General features: G+C 37.5%; 1 protein-coding gene across 1 annotated transcript in view; it reads left to right on the top strand.

Moving 5' to 3' along the window:
• Positions 1 to 22081, top strand: part of LOC113237869 (progestin and adipoQ receptor family member 4) — a 112986-nt gene that overhangs the window by 78846 nt on the left and 12059 nt on the right. Inside the window, exons 3-4 of the mRNA XM_026474568.1 lie at positions 10195 to 10298; positions 13588 to 13725. Coding sequence (XP_026330353.1) covers positions 10195 to 10298; positions 13588 to 13725 — 242 coding nt within the window. The remainder of the gene's footprint in view (positions 1 to 10194; positions 10299 to 13587; positions 13726 to 22081) is intronic.

Below are 22081 nucleotides of genomic sequence, written 5' to 3'. Positions count from 1 at the left end.
TGACAGGGTCGGCTCTACTTCCCTTTTTTGACACAGGATGCACGTTTTCAAGCTTCCACGACCTGGGAACTACATCAATCTCAAGTGAGAGGCGGTACAGGCGTGTGAGAACAGGACACTCGCCCTCTCTTCCGCAGTATGAGCCAGCGAGCCATCCGGCCTCAGCATAGGTGGCAAAGATGGGCGACAAAAGTTAGATTCGACCGCTTTGGCCAGGGACTAAAATGATTTTCTACCTGCTTTATAAGAGGCAAGCTTGGCCCCTATACAGCGCACATAGTCGAACTTGGCCCTACGTAACGCGCTTTTGCACTTCTTGGGGGCCTTATTAAAAGCTGTCGAATTCCGAGTACTCGGAGCTTTGCGTAGTCGAGCATCTGCTCAAGCTAGGTACGCGGACTGCTTATGTGCTTCAGTACAACCACAATCAGCGTTAAACCAATGGACGAGCTTGGGGTCCATTGGGTAAATCAGAGTATGGTATGTAATACTCCATTTCCAAATACAAGACCTCTACTACAGCATCAGCACAGCTCGACGAGTCTCCTGAAGTAAAGCACGCCTGCCAGGGATATGACGGAAAAAAATGGCGCATTTCGTTCCAATCTGCTAACTTGTATCGCCACACCCATCTCATACCGCTAAGGCCCTGATCGGGTAGGGAGTATACGAATACAGTTTTCACCAGACAATGGTCGAAAGTGCCCAGTGGGGCCTCCACAACCACAGAGTAATGGTCTGGATCAGTTGTTAACAGAAGGTCCAAGCAATTAGCCGTATGAGACTCAACATCTGGGATCCTGATGGCGCTACTGACGAGCTGTGAAAGCTAAGCGTTAGCGCAAGTTTACGCGTCTCTCTCCCAGCGTGATCGGTCATCTGGTATGCGAGCAACCATTCTTGATGGTGAGCATTAAAGTCCCCCAGAATGACTAGATGCGCCGCTGGGTACCTGAGCTGTCATCAGACGTCTCGCTCGTCTCCTGATCTACACTGTGCGAGCGGTAGACACAGCAGTACACTATTTGTGCAACTCCTGTATCAACCAGAAGCCATAAAACAGAAAAACTCGGTGCCTCAAGGTTCTTAAGACGCTTGACACAGATGTCATCGCGAAACATACACACAGACTCCGGCGCGAGGTACGAACCTGTACTCCAGAGTATACCCGGGATAGCTGAGGTACGCTGCATCAGTCGGACATCTGCTCTGCGTCTCTGTGAGGAACAGCAGCTGCGGTTTGTCGATTTCATGGTGGTAGTGGACCGAATCGACATTTGAGCGCAGACCTCGGATGTTGGTGAGGTGCACTTTGTGGTACACTAGTGGGAGGACGTGCAACCGCTGTGTATACTTTTTTCCGTTTTTGCTTTCATTTTGTTTTTGGAGAAGTGAATAGACAGGAGGAAGGCAGTTGAACGAGGCACTGCGTCGTTTTCAACCAAGCAGCAAGCTCACATTGCCACACGAGGGTACAATCGGTTTGGAGACCGCGTGGAAGCCCGAACCCCGCCGGAGATGGCCACCTGGTCCTCCCTTCCGGTCGTCAACCGGCAAGGTGGAGCATTCCGGAATTTTTCGTTAGGTGGCGGGGCAGCCTTTCACGGGCGGCTTTTCCGCTACTTGGGTCCCCAACTTCCCACATTCGGCCAGCGGTGCAACGTGCTTCGGATCTCGCTAGCCTCCAGAACCGAGTGCTCAGTGTGGCAGTACAAGCAGCTACAACTCGTCGTCAGACGCAATGCAACTGTTCAGACCCAACTTCCTAATGGCAACTCCCGAACACGAGTCGGAACATGGTAAAAACCATTTGGCGACTCGACTGCGTCGGGAGGGTGGTGACTAGTCACGGCTGAAGCCTACCACCAGTAGTTACTGCTCTTTAGCACCACCCAGGGGTCAATTGTAGGGTCTCGAGGGTAAACCTATGGAAGCGAACAACAACAACCCCCAGTTAGATGTTAACAATTAGCGCAATAGGAAAAGACACACCAAAGAAGTTTATAATATTTTTTTTAATTAATACAAAGAAATCAAAATAAAGAAGTTAATAAAAGTACTTAATGTAAATTAATAGTAAAATAATAGTAAATTAATTATTTTACATTATAATGGATTGCAGGTAGAGCACCTTGGAAACGAGCAATTAAGAACTCAAGTAGGTACTTAAGAAGCAGTACTAGCATACCTCTCTTAATATGTGTTATAGGCGAACGTGTCTAGTAATAATGTGAAATAACACTTCATAATAATATTCTAGAATATTTTAAAAATAAAAATTGGCACTGAACAGCAGAATTGGCTGAGAACTGTAATCTGATAATTACCCAGTTATTAAATTTTATATAAAGACGTGTCATGTATTTGTTTCATGTAGTTTATATTGTCTTTATGACTTTCAAGTAATAAAAGCATTTGTGACGTGTGATCACATGTGGCTTTATTATGCCAAGCTTACAAATTCTACGTATCTAGTTTAAATATTCTATTCACTCATTCATCAAACATGCGCTTTACCAAGCAACCCAAAAAAACGCATAGATCCTGTTAACAGAAGTGGATAGGGTTCGACCGGCGGCAATAAATAAATTATTCCTTCCCTCCCCGCGTACCCTGCATCCCGCTCCGGGATCACCTGAATTTTATGAGACGAGAGATATAATACGAATAACTTTATCTTTTCACTCATAATATTATTTTATAGATAGATAAAGGGGCTTAGGAATGATTTATCTAATTTTTCTTATGCAGTAAACTTTTGTTCTGTATTTCAAATTTAATAAGATAAATAATGAATAATACTATATCTTTGGAGAACAATTACAATCATTACAGAGAGGCAACAGCAGTTCAAAATACATTTTCTTACGTATTTTGAACATTTGCATTTCTCAATCAGCTACGAATACTGCGTAGAACTTATTACGTTGTATACACCAAATTAATCGAGAACAAAGGCAAAACCAAGAGAGTACCTACAATTTACATTCTTTAATAAAGTTATATAGTTAATAAGGTTTATAAATTGAGTGTGTAATGTGTCATATAAATATTATTCACATAACACTCAATTGCCATAATTTTACTTCCTAAAAACTCATTTATCATAGTAATTTACTTCATATAACGAACGTTTAATATAAATTCTCGTCTTTCATTATCACATAGTCTTTTATTATCACATAGATTTTTTTTAAATAACGTACAAATACAAAAAAAAATAATTATCAAGAATCAACATTATAAGGAACTTACTAGTTTTGGTTTCGTTGGACTAATTATTATACAATAGACAGTCGCTGGCGGCCATCCCCACCACACGAAAGTCGATTCTTTCCCTAGTGGCCAATATAAATATTACGCGCCGTTTCGTTGTGGCCGCTATATTATTCCGCTTAGAAACTTGGTAGCGACGTCCACGCGATAACGCGTGATCGACCGTTTGGAGAGAACTCGCATCACGCGATATCGTGTTAAAAACACAATCAACATTACATCATATTATTTAATTTCATTTAATCTAGAAATATAATTATTTCCGAAAAACCATATCCCTAACTTACCTACTGAATGTGATCCGCAACCAAGATTTGACCTATGTAACATACGTTTACTTTATTTATACCACCAAGGAATCCAGTAGACACTGGATTAAGACACGAATTTAAGACACTGGAACATTAATAATTTTGTCAAAATGAAAATTCGGCATAGAAACTATATTAAGGGAAACAACTTTAAATTACACTCCTATCGAACATATGAGTATCATTGCGAGTCGGATTTAAACTTATTATTTATGAAAAGTGATATTGTACCACGTAAAAATTATCTAAATTGACAATATATTAAATGATTGTTACCTATATAATATGTGCTTTATATAAAAAAATGTAAATGTTATATCAAACAAGAATTATATGAAGTTAAATTATAGGAAGTGAAATTGGTCGAAATAAAAATTATATTAAATGAACGGTGTTTATTTTGAAATTAGTTTATTTAATTTTTGTATAAGTGAGGCGCACCCTTATAAATTTCCTAGTATAAATTACAATCATACAGCGCTGTTATATCGGTAAAATTATTCTGTGCAAGTGCAATACATATCTTCGAACCGACGAACAGTTCCAGTTTAACATATTCACGACATATCTGATTGTATGGGCTAAGTATAAAAAATTCACAATATTCGAAGGTTCGAAGAAAATGTAACTGAGAGAATGTCGTACACATAATTGCATGAATTGTAGCCTAAAAATTAGCATAAATGTAAGAAACCTCATTGCAAATTCTCTTTGAGCCTTTGTGCAAGTTATTTTATCAAATGACCAGATTCTGGTGAATCTGGTCATTATAGCTTGGCAGCTCTGACGCTACTTATTGACACAGACAATTATAGTCTCCTGAAAAATTAATGAGATATAAGAAATGATTGAGAAATAGTAAGAAATGTCAAGCAGAGGCCGTGGGTTCGAATCCGGGGTCGCCTGTGAGTTTCTCGGTATTTACGGGCTAAATTTATTTTGAATTAACCACGAGCTTTTCGGTGAAGGAAAACATCGTAATGAAACCTGAAGAAGGTTCACAACCATCAGAACACTAATCAAGTTCCTGCGTGGGGGCCTCCGGCCTAAAAACCCACACTTGAGAGAAGACCTGTGCCCGGTAGTGAGACATCTTAATGGGTTGACGATGATGATGATAGATAACCCTAAATTACTTAACTCGAGTTAGTTATTTAAAAATTAATGCTTTTTTTCGCTAAAGTTGTTTAGCTAACATGAATTACCGTTTTGGTACATTTTGTTACACCCTCTTTACCGTTTCTCAATGCATAGGTACGGGTATTTGCTACTCAAAACTTTCTAATCGTAAACTGCAGCTGATGCAACTGAACTCTATACAACAACTCTGTTTTCTGCCCAATAATCAACGGTGAAAATACAAAACTAATTCATTATAGATATTACATATTCATTTTAAATAAACGTTGTGCAAAAACCTAAGTATGTGATTCACCATATACATACAAACATAGAAAAAATCATTTAATTGACATGACATAAAAACATATTTTAGGAACTCAAAAAAAAACCTATTAGTCAATTTCTAGACATCTACTTAACAGACACATCTTCAGTAACTATATCTAAGTTGTTAATTAATGCAATATGCTGGCCCGCAGGTTTGCGAGATCCTCCACCGACAGACGTTAAATATGCTCTATTCAAAGCATAATCAAAACTTCAGTCAATCATTTTACTCGAGTGGCCTGTGGGTTAAGTATACGAAACGCGCTTGTAACGTCCTAAGTGTACAAAACAATAACGCTTTCTGGATTCTGTTAGGTCTATCGAGAAGGTGCAGTGCGTCAGACACGTTCACAGCAGTTCACACAGATCGCTTCCAAGCGATAATGCGGAAAAACGTATCCCTTATATGACTCGTGTCAGAAGTAGTCTCAACAGCATCTTGAAAATGTTTGCAGGCAAATTTGATCGTCCAATCCCAATGTACTGTGTTGGACAAATAATAATGTATAAGTCTCAGATTACTAAATATTTTGTAATCTGAGGTATAAATCTTGTTATTTTATGTAATACGAAACTGTTGTAAGTGAAAATTTTACTAATGTTTTGTATAGGTCTATTGTCTGAAATAAAGAAATTCTATTCCATTGTATTAATTACATTTCTATATATAGGAAATGAAACTATTTTTCCGGATTTAAATCGCGTATATTTGTGTTTCCAAACAAACCGACGTTTCGAGCCCTTTACAGGTCCCATGGTCACGTGTCAACGGATTTAAATCCGGAAAAATAGTTTCATTTCTATATAAGTAGTTGTGGTAATATGGACATTGCAAACCGTACAATTTTAACAGTTTCAAATTCCAATTACATTTAAAGGCATGTCTTTCTAATAGACATTAGTTCCTTTATATCTATCTTCCCAGTTAATCCTTTGAAGTTTACATCGAGTTAGCCATAAAACCGCAATCTCGAGCTTTTGTCTTGCGGCTTATGTTTCACAAGTACTACTGGTATAGTTTCTATTTTTTTTTTCTAACTGGGTTGGTCGAAATTTAAAGTTAGTGGAGAATTTAGTTGGTAATCCATTGTAGGTAATCTTTGTCCACTGAAGACGTATTTTCCCTTGTATATATGCAACGTAAACGATAAATAATTTGATTTTTAATTCGGGATTTAGGCGCTGCCCAAATAGAGCCACTTTGATCATCGAGTTTCAGCAATTGGCAACCCGCAACTAGCTGTTTATGACGTTTTTCATATAATATCAAGAAACCGCGTAGATGTAGCAACTTCAGTTGAGAGTTTCGGCAATCTACCACAGTTTTCGATTGCCGAAATCCGTGATTAAATAAATTCTTAATTGCCGCTACTAGAAACTTGCAAATTTGTACCAGTTGTCTCTAGTTGCCAGTTTCCACAACTGGCAACCGTAACTCGTGAGGCAACTTCACTCCCTCTTCGTCCCCCTCAGCGTCAGTCTTGACCGTGGATTTCGAAAGTTTATTTAAAATTGCGGCAATCGGCAACTAGGTCTTTTAGTCGCTGTAGCAACTAAAAGTCCGGCAACCGTTAATGGAAACTTGTAAAAAGTTGCCAGCTGTGTCAACTAAAGTTACTCCATCTTTTGAGCGTCTAAATCGTGTATGTATATGTTTTTATACACGACTAAGTCCCGAATTTAAAATCAAATAATGTGTGTAAATAAGTATAAATCTAACCTAAATCAGTGTAACGATAAATGATTTGTAAATAAATAGATAGGGGCATTTAAATTTAAAAATGTAGTTTTACTTGTCGCTCCACTCGAGACGACAAGGCATCGGCAGATTTGTTAGTAAATGGACCGCATTAATAAAGTAGTGTTTTGAAAAGGTATAGGTAAAGGTAAGGTACGATTTTAATTTATTTCATGATGTAGAAGAAAAACTATAGGCAAAATTAATGCGTCAAAAATGTACTGCTTTGCTTTAAATTTTTTCAAAAATGTTTAGCCTGTATATAATTATTCACATGACAAATCCATTCAAATTGAAAAGGGGATGGTACGAAATTACTTATTTAGATACGGCGACTCGAATATTCGTTTCTCATCTCTTTTGACTGTAAGCGCCACAATGAAATAAGCTACACGTAAAATGAGAAAGGACTATGGATCTGAAACAATGAACTCCATATTAATATAAATGTACTGCAATTCTGAATTAAGCAATTGTTTTACTGTTATATAATAATCTAATTATAATAATAATATACCTCTATATATTACTGGACGTTCTGTCTGCTGCCTTTTGCTGCTCTTTGTTTTATGATAATAAGCGACGGGACGAACAAGTCGTACGTGGGGGTGTAAGCGACACGCCTGTCCATAGCAGTTGCAGTGCCACTCAACTGAGCTTTAAACCGCAAAGATTTGAGAACTAGGTAAGGTGGTAGGGTAGTACTTCACAAGGAACTCTTCTGCTACTAAAGCATCCCTTCCTTCCTTTTGGTGGTCACATGGCTATTCACCTAACTCATTTGCTAGCATTAAAAGACAGGTCTGGGTTCGAGTTGGGCGGTCGTTAAAAAACTATTTATCATCGGGCATTGGCAGCTTAATCTCGATAATGACTCAGACGATCTACATCCTCCCACTGCGTACAACAAAAAACATGCCTTAGGTACATTACCTCCTGCAATATTCACAATAAGTTGGAAAAGGCGGGTCTTATTAAATAACTATCGGTATAATTATGGAGCAAAATCGGGCTGGTTTACAAAAAAAAGGGTATTCAACCCTTTCTTTTCATAATACTCGAGCATTTTACCAAGTTCTACAAATAGTTTCATTTCAATAATTATTATTTAATTAAGATACTATACAGGTAAGGTAAAAAAGACAATAAAAGCTTAAACACTAGAAAGTAAAACTAGGATTTTTAAATTATATGAACAAAATTGGGTCCTCGCGGCAAGGTGCCCAAGATGCTGGCAGCGTTCCCCCTTTGTATTGCTAAGGTAGCTGCCGGCACTTCCCCGACAGTCTATTCATTTTTTCGATAAAATTTTGTACAGTTGAAGTGCACGGGCCAAGAGTTTCGACTCCAAAGGCTGTAAATAGGTAGTCGGGCCCAAGATCCTGGTACTTATTACTATTTATTCTTTCCGTCAGCTCAGCTGCGGAGCCAGGCACATGTGACGTGCCACTGAGATGAAAGTCATTCTTTCTTATGATACTGCCCACGAGGTTGACCGTGCTGTAGATTGAGGACAAAAAGGCCGGAAGGGCTATGGCGGATATACTCCTGATGCCTAGACCACCGTGTCTGATGGGGAGGGTAGCTTGGGTCCAGGCGTTGTAGGTGAGATGGACGTTGAGAATGGATTGTAGAAGAGCTTTTAGGTCAGAATAATTATTAATAATTATTTTCAATAATTATTTCATACTCATCTATTTATTACGTGTGTTTATTATAGAACACACTAATCCAAGATATACCTACTCGTATACGTACGTCATAATTTGCAATAATTCTACACTTGTAGAAATTATGATTTAATTCATTTTTATTATTATATATATTACAGTTGATTATTATTTACTTATTGATATGACGTCAAGTAATTAGTCTCATATAAACTATTAACTATAAACTCATTAGTCTGGTCTGTAATTTGCATGGGCATCCCTCACGATTCAATTCTAGGTCCATTTTTATTTTTAGTTTAAATACTATAGTTTAAACTAAAAATAAAAATGTATCTATATATACTACTACTCTCGTGGAGGGTATATACAACATAAGATAGTATTATTTGGTGATGATAGTTAAAAGGAACTCGGCAAACAATACTAACTTGTGTTTTATAAACCCTCCACGAGCGTAGTGTTTCAAAATTATGTAACCCATGCACAACAAAGAAATTGACGATTTTATTTCTAATTAATATATTTTACTTATATTTCAACTATGAAGATGGAGGAAGGCGAAGCACGCCAACTCTGAAGTTCAATTTATGATAGTTGCCATGTTTCAATCAAATGCAAGCCACTCAAATTTGTTTTCACATTAATGAGTTGAAACTAATCCTCAATTCTTGGTCACTCGTAACGTAAAAAATTACGATGACAAAGTTGTTGCTCTCGTTACGAATTCATGCAGATAGGTACATTTTTGTAGTAGCAGTAGAACTCCTTGTGAAAAAGTTCGTCCAGGGAAGTACTGCCTTCCTTATCTATTTCTGCCGCCAAGTAGTGATGTGAGCATTATTGCGTTTTGTTTTGGAAGGGTTAAGGGTGCTGGTGAAATTTCAGGCACATGGGACTTGTCACCTTATGTCTCAGGGCGCAGTGGTAGTGCCCCTAAGATTTTTGTGATTTAAGGTTCAGAGTGGCATTGGGACTATTATGGATAGGCGTGTCGCTTACCATCAGACGCACGACTTGTTCGCCCCGTCACTTGGTATTATAAAAAAAAAATGGAACTAAGTGAGGTTGGAGTTTATGTACGTCATACAAACACGGTAAAAGTCCCTTGTTTGTACAACGTCACCGCTTTCTCAATCTTCATGAGTATGAATTTAAAGAATATTTTTTCGTGAAAATACGCTCCAGTTTTTACAAATACATAATTGGCATAACGTCAGCGTCCAACTCTCCGTACATCCGCTCTGTAGAGTGACATTCAGAGTAATCACACCTTCATTTCCTTTGCTGTGCGCCAGATTGCATTCGCTACATCACTTTAATTCGTAAAGCATAAAGTTCACTATTAGAAAAGAGGGCGACAGAGGAGCTATATACATACGTTTCGCCGATCGCGCTATATGAGCGACTGACTTGCATTGTAACAAAGAATCGAATGCAAAACAGCTACAATAGGCTCATCAGTCGCGCCATTATTTATTTAAAGAAACGAATGATGTTTACAATAAAGCGTACTTTTATAACAAATTATTTTTACTATTTTACGTACATAATAATATGTTGTTAAATAACGTAAATATGTAATTAAAATGTTGTGTGTTGCCTATATAAATAAAATATCCTTCATTTCGCTTCTCTTCGTCAAGCGTATTGATACAAATTGTTGAATTTATAGCACTGAGAATAATCGACCGAAAGAGGTTTTAAAGATTCGTGTTGTTGCTTTCTGAAGGTAACTTCTTTGTTGCAGGTGCGATCCCAATGGTGACGGCAACCGTGTATTGCGCTCCGGCGTTACTTCGGTACGCGACTTTAACAGTGTACTGCATCGGAAGTCTGCTGGGCTTATACAAGGTACGAGTCTTATACACGTTATATTTTCGCTTCAGATATGTTTATATCGCATAAAATTATACCAAAAATAGAAAAGTTTCCTTCCAAAATGTGATAAGAATTATAAGTTATGACAATGTAACAAAAACATTTTATACGGTTTAAGGCTGGTTTCACAACTTTGCGTACATTCCGTACGGGACAGTCCGTAAGGAAGCAGAGCTCTGAATCGAGTTTTTTTTTTTTAATTTAATTTATTCAAGGAAGACAGTCGCCCACATTGATTGAACGCAAGAGTGGCTTGTGCCGAGTTCAGGCGGACCCGGTTACGTACGGAACAAACCTCGTCACTGTAAAACGATATTCTAACGCCACACATGTTACTCCGCTCCGTTGCTCCGCGCGGACGGTCCGCAGATAAATCCGCACTGCTCTGACATCAACCTAATACATATATTCTCACTAAGAATAACAAGTAACTCACTTACATGAGAACACAGAGCAAAATATTACACTTTTTCGTAGAAAGCATACAAGGTCGATAGTTCACCTACAAAATAATCAAGTTTTACCCGCATTCTAATATAACAAAGGACAGCACGATCTCGGTGTCAACTACATGCGCAACCACAAATTACTTAATAGTTTTACTACAATTTTACTAGATATATATTATTTCCAAAGTGACTGATACAACACTTACGGTTACGCACTTGCGGAATCAACCAAACGTAGTATCGACTCTTAACAGTTTAAAAGTCATTTGCATTCTTAATTGCATTTTCTGTATTTGTTTCTTTTTGTGAAAGAATTTTGCCAAATTTGACTGTATGATTTAGAATGATTTTTTTTAGTATGATTTAGATCCCTTACATTTTCCACCACAAATAAATAAAAATACACACAATCCCTTTCATTACAACAAGATGTGATGAAAAACTGGATCAAAGAATTACGAAACACTCTTTAATGTAATATGCATAAATAAGATCAAACAGTCCAACATGAATAAGAGATGTGAGAGATCCTACACATAATCACATATAATATTTATGTTAGTGTAATACGGAGCGTATTACACTAACATAAATAATATATAAATAACTGTATAATTTCATGATTGAAATAATTACATTTGTCGAAAGTGACTAGGCGGAATATAGATTTTCTGCTAAACCGCAGATGTCTTCCTTTTTTCACGGTTCTGCGCATTTGTGCGCGCAAAATTATACATTGAATATTTTTTCTATAGACAACATGGCGACCTTTGATTTATACAGAGGAAAATGCATACGCATATCCCGACACGGGAAATGACATGGCAGGGTAATGTGAGACTCTCCTCGGTGGACCCACCATGCGATAGAAGCTCGCCTGATGGGTACTCAGAGGTCTGCCCACTAAAGACCTTTATAAGCACCCACTCCCACCGACGCCGCGTCGGTTCGTGGGATCCTGTTAGGAGGTTCCACTGACCGTGGTGGTCATGATGGTCTTTGATCTCAGGTGACAGATCGAAATTCAAAATTTGGACTTCGTCACTACCTGCAGACTTTGTATTTACGAGTATATAGGTCAAAGTCTTCATTTATATTATTGATATAGGTATTGTATTTTTATGCTAGTTTCAAATGTCGTGCATATCGTTTGAGAACACGAGTCCGTCGAATTATTCCGTTCGGAAATTGTTCAAATTGAGTGGATGCCAAGTAAGCTTCACTCGCTCCGTTCGTTGTATTCCGATTATATAAACTGCAAATAAAAACTTTGGCTAGAATAAATTTGTGGAAATGTCAACCACTTTTCAGCAAAGCTAGTGGTAGCGTCAGGAATTTTATAACTCATTGGCCGCGTAAGCTTGAAAAATTATAACGCCACGCAATTTTATTACACTAGTACATAGATATCGTCGTGTTATGGTTATACTGATATTTTTACGTGTTTTATGTTAATGCACTGGTAGGTTACTCAATTTATTTACAAATTCTTAAATACACGCTTATTTTTACAAGTAATAAAAATTACGGAAATCCCTGATGAAATAAGATTCGCTTAAAAATGATTGAGTAGCTTAGGAGGGAAAGAATTTTTCATCCCATTTCGCGGGCCTGCGCAGGCTGCCGTGGAGCCATAAATCTTTGCCCGCTATGCGCGCTTCAATTGTGATAGCCCCGAGAAGTCTCTTATATAATCGTTTAAATGAAACTAAAACAATATTGTATTTTTAATTTTTTTATTTCAGTTTTCATTGCTAACTTGTAATTCACTAGAGAGTGGCAGTAACCATTGAAGAGATGATTAGCCCTAGAAATATGAGATGAATATTTTTTTGGCTCCATGGTTTTTCATTAGTGACTTGAGACGAGACAAAGCGATACTAGAATTGAAATGTCGCCGGCTTATTTTCACCAAAAATTGCGACTAATAGGTCACACGAGCTCGCGCAAGCCATCGCGAGTATCGTGTTTCCGTCGCAGAGTTAAAGTAACTCTATGTAGGCAGCAATAAGGTTCAATATTACGTCAACAAAAAATTTAAATACTCGCGTATCCTCGTCAATCCAGGCCATTTCCATCGAAGATGCGTTAGGAGAAAATTGAAATTTTGCCATACAAATTTCAACTCTCGTCTCACTCGCCGGCAGAAATTGTTCATTTGCAGCTATTTAAAAAACTAAAGAAAAGGTGGTTACTTATTCATGACTAATGTTTAATTAATTAAGAAAGCACGAAATCGCTACAAACTGCAACGTATACAATGAAACAAAAAATGGTCGCTGCGGTTTTTTTTATATAAAAAAAACATGTCGTAAACCCCTACACATTTCCTTAAATAGATTTTAATTTTTATCTTAGGTTAGGGAGTGTACTACGTGAGTGCGAATGCCGATTACGCGAATGACGATAGTCCGAAGACGATTGCGCGAAAGATTAAATGCGCGATAGTTCATTTGCGCGAATGGACAGTTGCGCGAAAGCTTAAATGCGCGATAGTTCATTTGCGCGAATGGTCAGTTGCGCGAAAGTTTGAATGCGCGCTAGTTCATTTGCGCGAATGACGATAGCACGAAGACAGATATTGCATAGAATTGCAACAACCTGCAGCCAAGGGAGTCAAATCTGTCTTCGTGCTAACGTCATTCCCGCAAATGAACTAGCGCGCATTCAAGCTTTCGCGCAACTGACCATTCGCGCAAATGAACTATCACGCATTTAAGCTTTCGCGCAAATGAACTATCGCGCATTCAAGCTTTCGCGCAACCGTCTTCGCATATATACTTTAATTTTAATGACGTATGTGCACATCACAGGCGATGCACGCGTGGTCACCGTGGGAGCGGCGGTTGTGCTTCGCAGCGCCGTTCTGTATGCGCGTGCTACTGGCCGGCGCGCGCGCAGCTCACCTCGGTGGCGGAGACCCGCACGCCATTCTACATGTCTTTCTGCAGGTTTGACCTTACTAACCAACCTTAAAACTGTTATTCAGTCCTGCGCATATATTTAACGTTCAGTTTAATAAAACTACGTAATGTGCCATTAACTGTCATAACGCTATTCTTGGATAACAGCTCAAATAGTACAAAAGTGTAGCAAAATGTTACTGTAACAAATAAATAAGACATGGATTGTCGTTAGAGCATACCACAAGATCTGTTTGAAAAAGTTTGGGATACTATTTCATGTTGACACTGATTTACGGGTCACTAGAAACGTTAAGAATAGAGAACCTACAACAACGGACATAGATATATACGTAACTGGTCAATCGACGCTATACATCACAGAATAATGAATGATGCAAATTAGGAAATGGTCAGATGAAGCCTAGATTTTTTTAACTGCTAATAAAAGTTAAATAGCCCGCATTCATAGTTAAAAAATTAAATTAGAGCACGAAGATTAGAACATAGTGCACTTAGTTACCTACATTTAAAAAATACATTAAAGCTAATATCACCTTGGAACTGTAATACGTCATCTCATAAATCAATACCATCGACATTAAACTACACAGTTCACGCCAATTAGTGGCGAGCGAGTTAAATAAATAATTAGCAAGAGAGAATGCAGCACATGTTACTGCAATTACAGGGCCATTAATGGCACCTGCGCTTGCGACCACATGAACCTCGTGCTTTTCACTGTCGAGCTAATAAATAAGCCAAATAAATATTATAAATAAGCCAAAATGACTGCAAAATTGCGCTATGACTAAACAAGTACAGCCTTCAACTACAATTGTAGTTACTAATAAGATTTGCAGTCACCGTCACAATTTTAATTAGTCGAAAGTTCTACTAACCGACGATGTTTTGGGTTCTTTATAAATTCCATTGTACACATATATATATACGCCATTTTAAATCCAGAAAAACAGTTTCATTTCCAATGTATAGCAATCACGAAAATTTAAGAACTCAATACGCTTATTTAGATTTCGTTGGAAGGAGGAATTCTTTAGAGCCTATGCAGACGGCGTAATTAATGCGCGCCGACGACGTGCGTATACGCGCCGTAAACACACATATGTATCGCGCATTTTGATACAAGACAGTTTTAATTTTAGTTTCCTATGTTAATTTCACTTAGTTTTTTGAAATAAAACAACTACATGAAATTCTAAGTGTAAACTCCAGTGGAGTATATAAGCTTCTTGTTTGCAACGCAATGTTTGCGCGCGTTTGAATCGACTCACTACAGCGCGTCTGCGGCGCGTATACGCGCAGTTGACGCGCGTTTACGGCGCGTATAAAATACAACGTATGCATCGGCTATTGTGGATACCAGAGGTGTGGACCAAATATTAAACCCGATTTCACTACCCAATGACCTACGCTACGGACCAAAATTTTCTCTAATAATATTAATATTATTTCCTAAGAACTCGAAGTCCGTTCCCCATAAATTATTCCCTAATATCTCGAAGTCCATAGTTCTTTTATTGTTTTGTTCCGCGCATGTTATTCGATATGCAATGTACGTAAAATTATTTTTGAATCTACATTAATTTTCATCTGTTTTATGTATGCACATCTTGTGATGAAAGAGACTCGGTCTTTTAAGGCCTTTTAAAAAAACCTCGACTAATTTTTAACGCCTCACGACAAGTCTAGCCTTTTAACCCTCAAGTCTTGAGTCATAAGACTAAAACTAAAGTCTAATTCGAGTCGAAGTCTTTTAACCCTAGGAAGCTTAAAAGACTTATTGGACTAAAACAACTAAAAAGACTAAAACGGCTGGCGCCTCGTAGCCTCGGGGCTCGCGAGTCATGAGCCGTAGGGCGTGATTTTATTTCTACCCACAAGGTATTTATTATACGATTTTTATTATAAATAAATAAACGTGATTATTTACTACATACTACTTACGTCATATTTATTTATAAACTTCGGGTTTAATAAGACATAAAATAGATATAAGTCCTTTGCAAACAACTCGAATCGTTTAAGTCTTTCAAGGCGTTTAAGTCTTTCGAGTCTTTTAGTATAACGATTGAGTCTTATTAATAAAAACTCGAACCCCCAGCCTTAATTTTAGAGTCGAGTCCTGTAAAATGGAGTCGAATCTTTGTAAAACGCCTTAAAAGACTGAGTCTCTTTCATCACTATGCACTTCTTAATTGTTACAATGTAGCACCCTAGAAGACATAATATCATTCGGATGTCAGAGGCCAAAAGGATTGCAATAAGTTTCTGCTATTGATTTTCCATTATTTATGATTTACAAGATGTTGACATATCTACTCGTATAATATATCCTACATTCTACAAGGCCGGAGTCTTGGTGTAAATAAAGCCTCACATGTGATTAAATAAATACGTTAAAATTTTATCAATTTAATACAAAGTACATGAAATATGTGAAATTTTATAACTCTCCTTATTCAAACTTAAAAATTTAACGACTAATTTCGTTCGTAGAATCGTTAAACCTGACTTATGGCAACTTGTGATTTTGTAAATGCGGCCTTATTATACCAAAAGTGCGATTTGAGCAGGGTAATCTTACATCTTTAAAGGTAATGAACAAAGTCGCAAGAACTATAGTAAGTCTACTTGCTAGGTTGGCAAGGCCCAGAACATTTCCCCTGTTATAATATAAAAATTCAAAACGTTTCAAATAATTAAAACAATTACCTAAATAAACATTTAGTACCTACCACTATCGGCCGTCACCGCTAAACCGTTATTATGAATGTAAGTTGACTAATGTGTGGCGATTGTGTTTGTTGAAAACCAAATAAATTTAAATGCGTTGTTTTTATTATCCTAACGCACCATTTTATTTTTTTCATTGTATATATAAAAGCCTAACTTCGTGACTATTATTATACACCTTATTTCATTAGAAATCAGTTTTTGTGTTTGGTGTGGTAATCTTTGATAAAATTATACCAACAATAGCCACAAGATATATCACCATATATCACCATCAATAGCGACGTGAAATCTCTTGATTTCATAAATGTAGCGTAAAAATGAGTGTTCTGAACAAGACATGTTATTACATGACGTAATTAGGTGAGACGGAGCGCAGGTTCTGGGTCCCATGGAAGAGTGGCTCGAGCCGTTGTCGACTGGCGAGCAGCCAACTAATGTTTCAGTGACAACTCTATTTATTGCCACTTTCATTTCGCCAACGGGTCGCCATATATTGGACAAGTTATGTGAACGCTAGTGCAGTACCTACGCGTTATGGGGCTCTGCGAGCCACTTATTCCCGTTATTTTATAAGCCTTGATCAACTTCAACAAATATGATGTTGGGTGTGTTTAATATTTTGAGAATGTTCCTTGTAAAGTCACAAGGCATAAGATGTCACATTGGTGTGTTAACGTCATCCACTTTGCACAATGATAGCTACAAATCGACAATACCGAATACTGTAAAATAAATAAACTAGGAATTGGCCTACGAAACCGAAAATGTAATATTCAGTTGGATTTCAATTTTCAATTTATTTATTATTACACTTTTCAGTTTTCAAGTAATAAATACATAGGGCGCACTGTAAGTTTCCGGAACTGGCCACTTACATAAACAACATTTAAAAAGTAATTACAACATTTGAAAATGTATCTCTTTGGCTGTATAATATAGTTTGTTTCATCTGACTGTCCCTTATTTTTTACATTGTGGCGTCATTTTAGAAGTTGATTGTCTACATCACCATGGATTTAACTCGTAAAAATTTTCATAGTATTATTTTCTACGACTTAAAGTGTAATTTAACAGCTCAGCGGAGCTTCGCTCGACTTCAAACTGCTTTTGGCTATGAAGCACCATGCAAGACAACTATTTATAGCTGGTTTGCAGAATTCAAATGCGGTCGAGTGAATCTCAGTGATGAATTTCGTGATGGTTGCCCGTCCACTGCTATGAACAACAGAAACATCGATGCTGTGCGCCGTATGATCGAAACAGACAGACATGTGACATACCATGAGATTCGGGCATAAAGATGCCCGATGTTAGATGAGATTAAAGAATCTCTCATCTTCTCGTGCATAGGCATGAGTCAAATACAATCAATACTACACAAACATTTGGGTGTGAAAAAGCTGTGCTCTCGGTGGATCCCACAGAATTTTACTGAGGCTCAAAAAACAGATCGCGTCACTTGGTGCAATGCCATGCTTACCAAATTCAACAGAGGGGCGTCAAATTTGGTGTGGTACATAGTAACTGGTGATGAAACATGGATTTATAGTTACGATCCCAAAACAAAGCAGCAATCGAGCATATGGGTTTTTCGATATAAGCCGAAACCAACCAAAGTGGCACGCGTGCAAAGTGCCTCTAAGCGGATGATTGCTACTTTTTTTAATGAAACTGGTCACGTGGCTACTGTTGCTTTGGAGAATCGTTGTACCGTGAATAGTGATTGGTACACGATCATTTGTTTGCCGGAAGTTATTGACAAATTCCTTAAAAATAGCCGTAAACGCCGTATTATATTGCACCACGATAGTAATGCCAGTTCTCACACGGCCAGACAGACAAATGAATTTTTGAAGGTAAACAACGTTGACCTTATAAGCGATCCCGCGTACAGCCCCGACCTGGTACCTTGTGACTTTTATTTATTTCCAAAAATTAAGAACCAGTTACGCGGTCAACGATTTTCATCACCTGAAGAGGCTGTCGAAGAGTATGAAAAATATGTTTCAGAGATTGTCACGGAGGAGTGGCATACATGTTTTCAAAATTCGTTCATTCGTATGAAAAAGTGCATTAACGCTAACAGAGAATATTTTGAGTAACAGTAAATTCATTTCTGACCATTTATAGTATTTTTTTCTTATTAATTCCGGAAACTTATAGTGAGGACAAAACAATATGCAATATACATAATAAGCAATATAAAAACAATATCTGTATAAACCTATACAGATTTTTCGCACATTGTGCAGTCGGCATCTACACAATATAAAAAATTGAAAACATATTAACACATAACATTTCTGTGACACATATCACGGACAACACTCCAAAAGTATTTTATAAAAAACAGACACATATACATACATTACGTATTAATGGTTAAGCGCAAGCCAGCACCACTAGCCTGACGAACAATGTATTGCTAGTCATTAATAGCTGACGAGTGCTGTGAAGTCACTGCGCATTGGCCCCGTTCATAGAATATTCGACACAAAAGAGTGTATAAACCAATAAGCAGTACAACTAGTATACAAGAAATAAAACTTACACTATGCACGCAACTTAATCAGTATATCATGGACTGTGCACTACCAACCTGTATGAGGAGATAAGTACCATCATGTGTATTAGCAGAACATTGCTGATTAAGTCACTATTTATTTTTAGTTTATCGCCACAACCGGAAAACAGGTATAATTTAATTGACTTGACAAGGACAATTTTATTCTAAATTTTATATCAATGGATATTTAGCCAAACCATATGTGTAAGTGCGTCACTCGATTTTCAATGAACGGGCACTTTTGCTTGGGCACGGAAATGTGTGATAGATTTGTGATTCTTGACGGGACGAAGAAGTCATGCGTCTGACCATAAGCGATACGCCTATCCATAGCAATTGCGAGTGCCACTCAGAGCTTTAAATCACAAAGCACAGATGAACATTGGCACTGCTCCCATCACCCTGAGACATAAGTTGACAAATCCCATGTGCCTGTGGTTTCACTAACACCCTTACCCTTCTAAACCGGAACGCAGTAACACTCACATTACGGCTTGGCGGCAGAAATAGGTAAGGTGGCAGTAGGTACTTCCGTGAACGAACTCTTAAATGGTGATGGAGATGGTGGTCATAGCTAACCTATCGCGTATCCTGGAGACACACGGTGTCCCTAACGATTTTAGTACTGCAGCGTCGTAGAACCACACGGTCTCTCCAACGCACAATTGTATTTTCATCGACCTTTCCCATCGGTAAGAAAATTGCACATTACTAGCACAGTATTAAAAAAAACTTTAGCATATGACCATAGTATCGCTAAGAAAAGAACGCAAGAACTTTTAATACGAGTGCTAAGTATATATTTATAATTATAAATTTATAAGTACCAACAATGTATTTACAGATAGGCAATATGACAAACGTGCGGCAAACCTTTACAACATAGTTTCCCAAAGTGGTCCCTACCGCCCCCGAGTGGGCGCTGAATTGTCCCAGGAAGGTGGTAATCACCTTGGAAGCAATTGGAGGTCGTTGACACCCATGGGGTGCTACCGTATTTGAAAAAAAACCTGAGTTATCTATATAAACCACACTACATTTATACATATAATTTTATTTTTGCTTGTGATTTTTTGTGTTTGTAAAAAAATACGTTAATTTGTGGTGGTGTGCGTTGAAATTTTTTTATGTTGCATAAGTGGGCGGTGAGCCAAAAAGTTTGGGAACCTATGCTTTACAACGACTACGTCTTATATAAGGATTTGAAAAAGTACTACAAGTTGTGTTATGAATATAAAAAGATTATACCTAAATGACTCGCGGGAAAACCACAAACGCACAAAATAAGAGATTGTAAGGATGCATAGTAAATTGTAAGGACGTTGTAATATTTTGTGTATGGTTAAGTTGGTTAGTTAGTTATATATATTTTCAAACGTGTACTAAGCGTGTAGCTAAGAAAGAGCGGCGCCGGCTAACACAGGCTAGGCTTATAAGGAGGCTCCAGCCACTATTGTTTAAGATACCATGTTTCAAAATAAATAAAATAGATAACAGGAAGAGTATGCAGATGTTTTCTCATTTATAAAAATAGTTATTTGTTATGCAAGGCTGCCAAGTTAGTGTTTGACGCAAGTGCTTGATTTGAAACCTGACGAAGCGAAGTAAAAATGAACCACGAGCGAAGCAAGTAGTTCAAAAATAGAATTCTGAGCGTAACGAGAGTTTCAAGACACGAGACGCAAAACAACTTTGCTACTGAGCGAAACACACAATTTTTCAGTAGATGAAAGAAAAACAGTTGAACTGTAACAAATCAGTTTTAATAAACAAAATTACTTATCGTTGTCAATTTAATGTCAACAATAATAAAAACAAAATATACCAACGGATTTATATTGCATAAATAATGTACGACAAATCGCGTAGTTGAACGTGTCATTATGTTTTTTTTTTCATCGAAAGAAAGTTAGGTGCACCACAGTCCATCGCCATGTTCGAATTTCAAAAACCTTTTCCACGCGAGCATGGTGAAAACGCTTTTGCGCGCAGATTTCTAATGAGAAAGATCATCTTTCCGATCTAGTGGGGTGAAAAAATCATTTAGTACCTATTGCTACCTCTACCGGACAGGCAATGTGTGAGTGTACTTTGATTGAGCATTCTTCGCGTTATGTAAATGGACCTGTCTCTATATAATCCTGCTCACATAATCCACTCATTTCTCTGGCTTCCCGGCGCGTGGGACACTAAAGGGTTCATATATAAGCTGTATACATTTTCACTAATAAACTTACGCCTCACGCTTATCGGGAGCGGGAGGCAGATGAAAAGGAAATTGATTCAATATATTAATACCGTTGAATCTATAAGAGTACCGACTGCTACAGGCCCGGTAAAGAAAGATATATTGAATATAAATATAGTTTTTAATTCTAACTTTCGATGAAAAGAAAGAGATTTATAAGTCGATACATAATATTATCTATGTTCACAAATCCGTAAGAAAAATCCATAAAAATAATACAAAGTTACTTTACATGAGCATCAAACAAATATTTGCATAATTAAAATAACAAAAGTGTACATACCACCTTGTACGTGGGGCGTACTATAAGTTTCCGGAAAAAAATATTATAAATGGTCAGAAATGAATTTATTGTTTCTCAAAATATTCTCCGTTAGCGTTAATGCAATATATATATATATATATAATTTCAAAAATTATAAATATATAATTTCATATGAACTGATCCAATTTTTTGTAAAGTATGAAAACGAAGGAGTACAAAAGAACAAATGAAGTTAAAGAATAACCTGCTAAGAGGAAAGTTTCGAACAACAACGTAGACAGTGAGAATGATAAGTTCGTGGAAAACGCGTTCATACAAAAATGTCGAAATAATAAAGATACGCAAAAATTTCAAAGGGAAAATAAAGCTACCAAATATCGAAAGAATGTATCGACTGTAGTGAAGTATTTTTAAAACTGAGGACGTAAACATAGTATGTAGTCTTGTCGTCAGTTGACTAAATTAGAAGATACTGCCTCCGTGGCCGAACTGTTACCATGCCGGACTGCCACGCAGAGGTCCCAGGTTCGATTCCCGAGCCGGGAAAAATAGTTGTATCGCCTAC

Source organism: Hyposmocoma kahamanoa, unplaced genomic scaffold, assembly GCF_003589595.1.
Source record: "Hyposmocoma kahamanoa isolate Upper Pololo Valley unplaced genomic scaffold, ASM358959v1 94, whole genome shotgun sequence".
NCBI lineage: Eukaryota > Metazoa > Arthropoda > Insecta > Lepidoptera > Cosmopterigidae > Hyposmocoma > Hyposmocoma kahamanoa.
The sequence above is the reverse complement of the archived record's forward strand: the minus strand, read 5'-3'. Positions and strand labels throughout refer to the sequence as shown.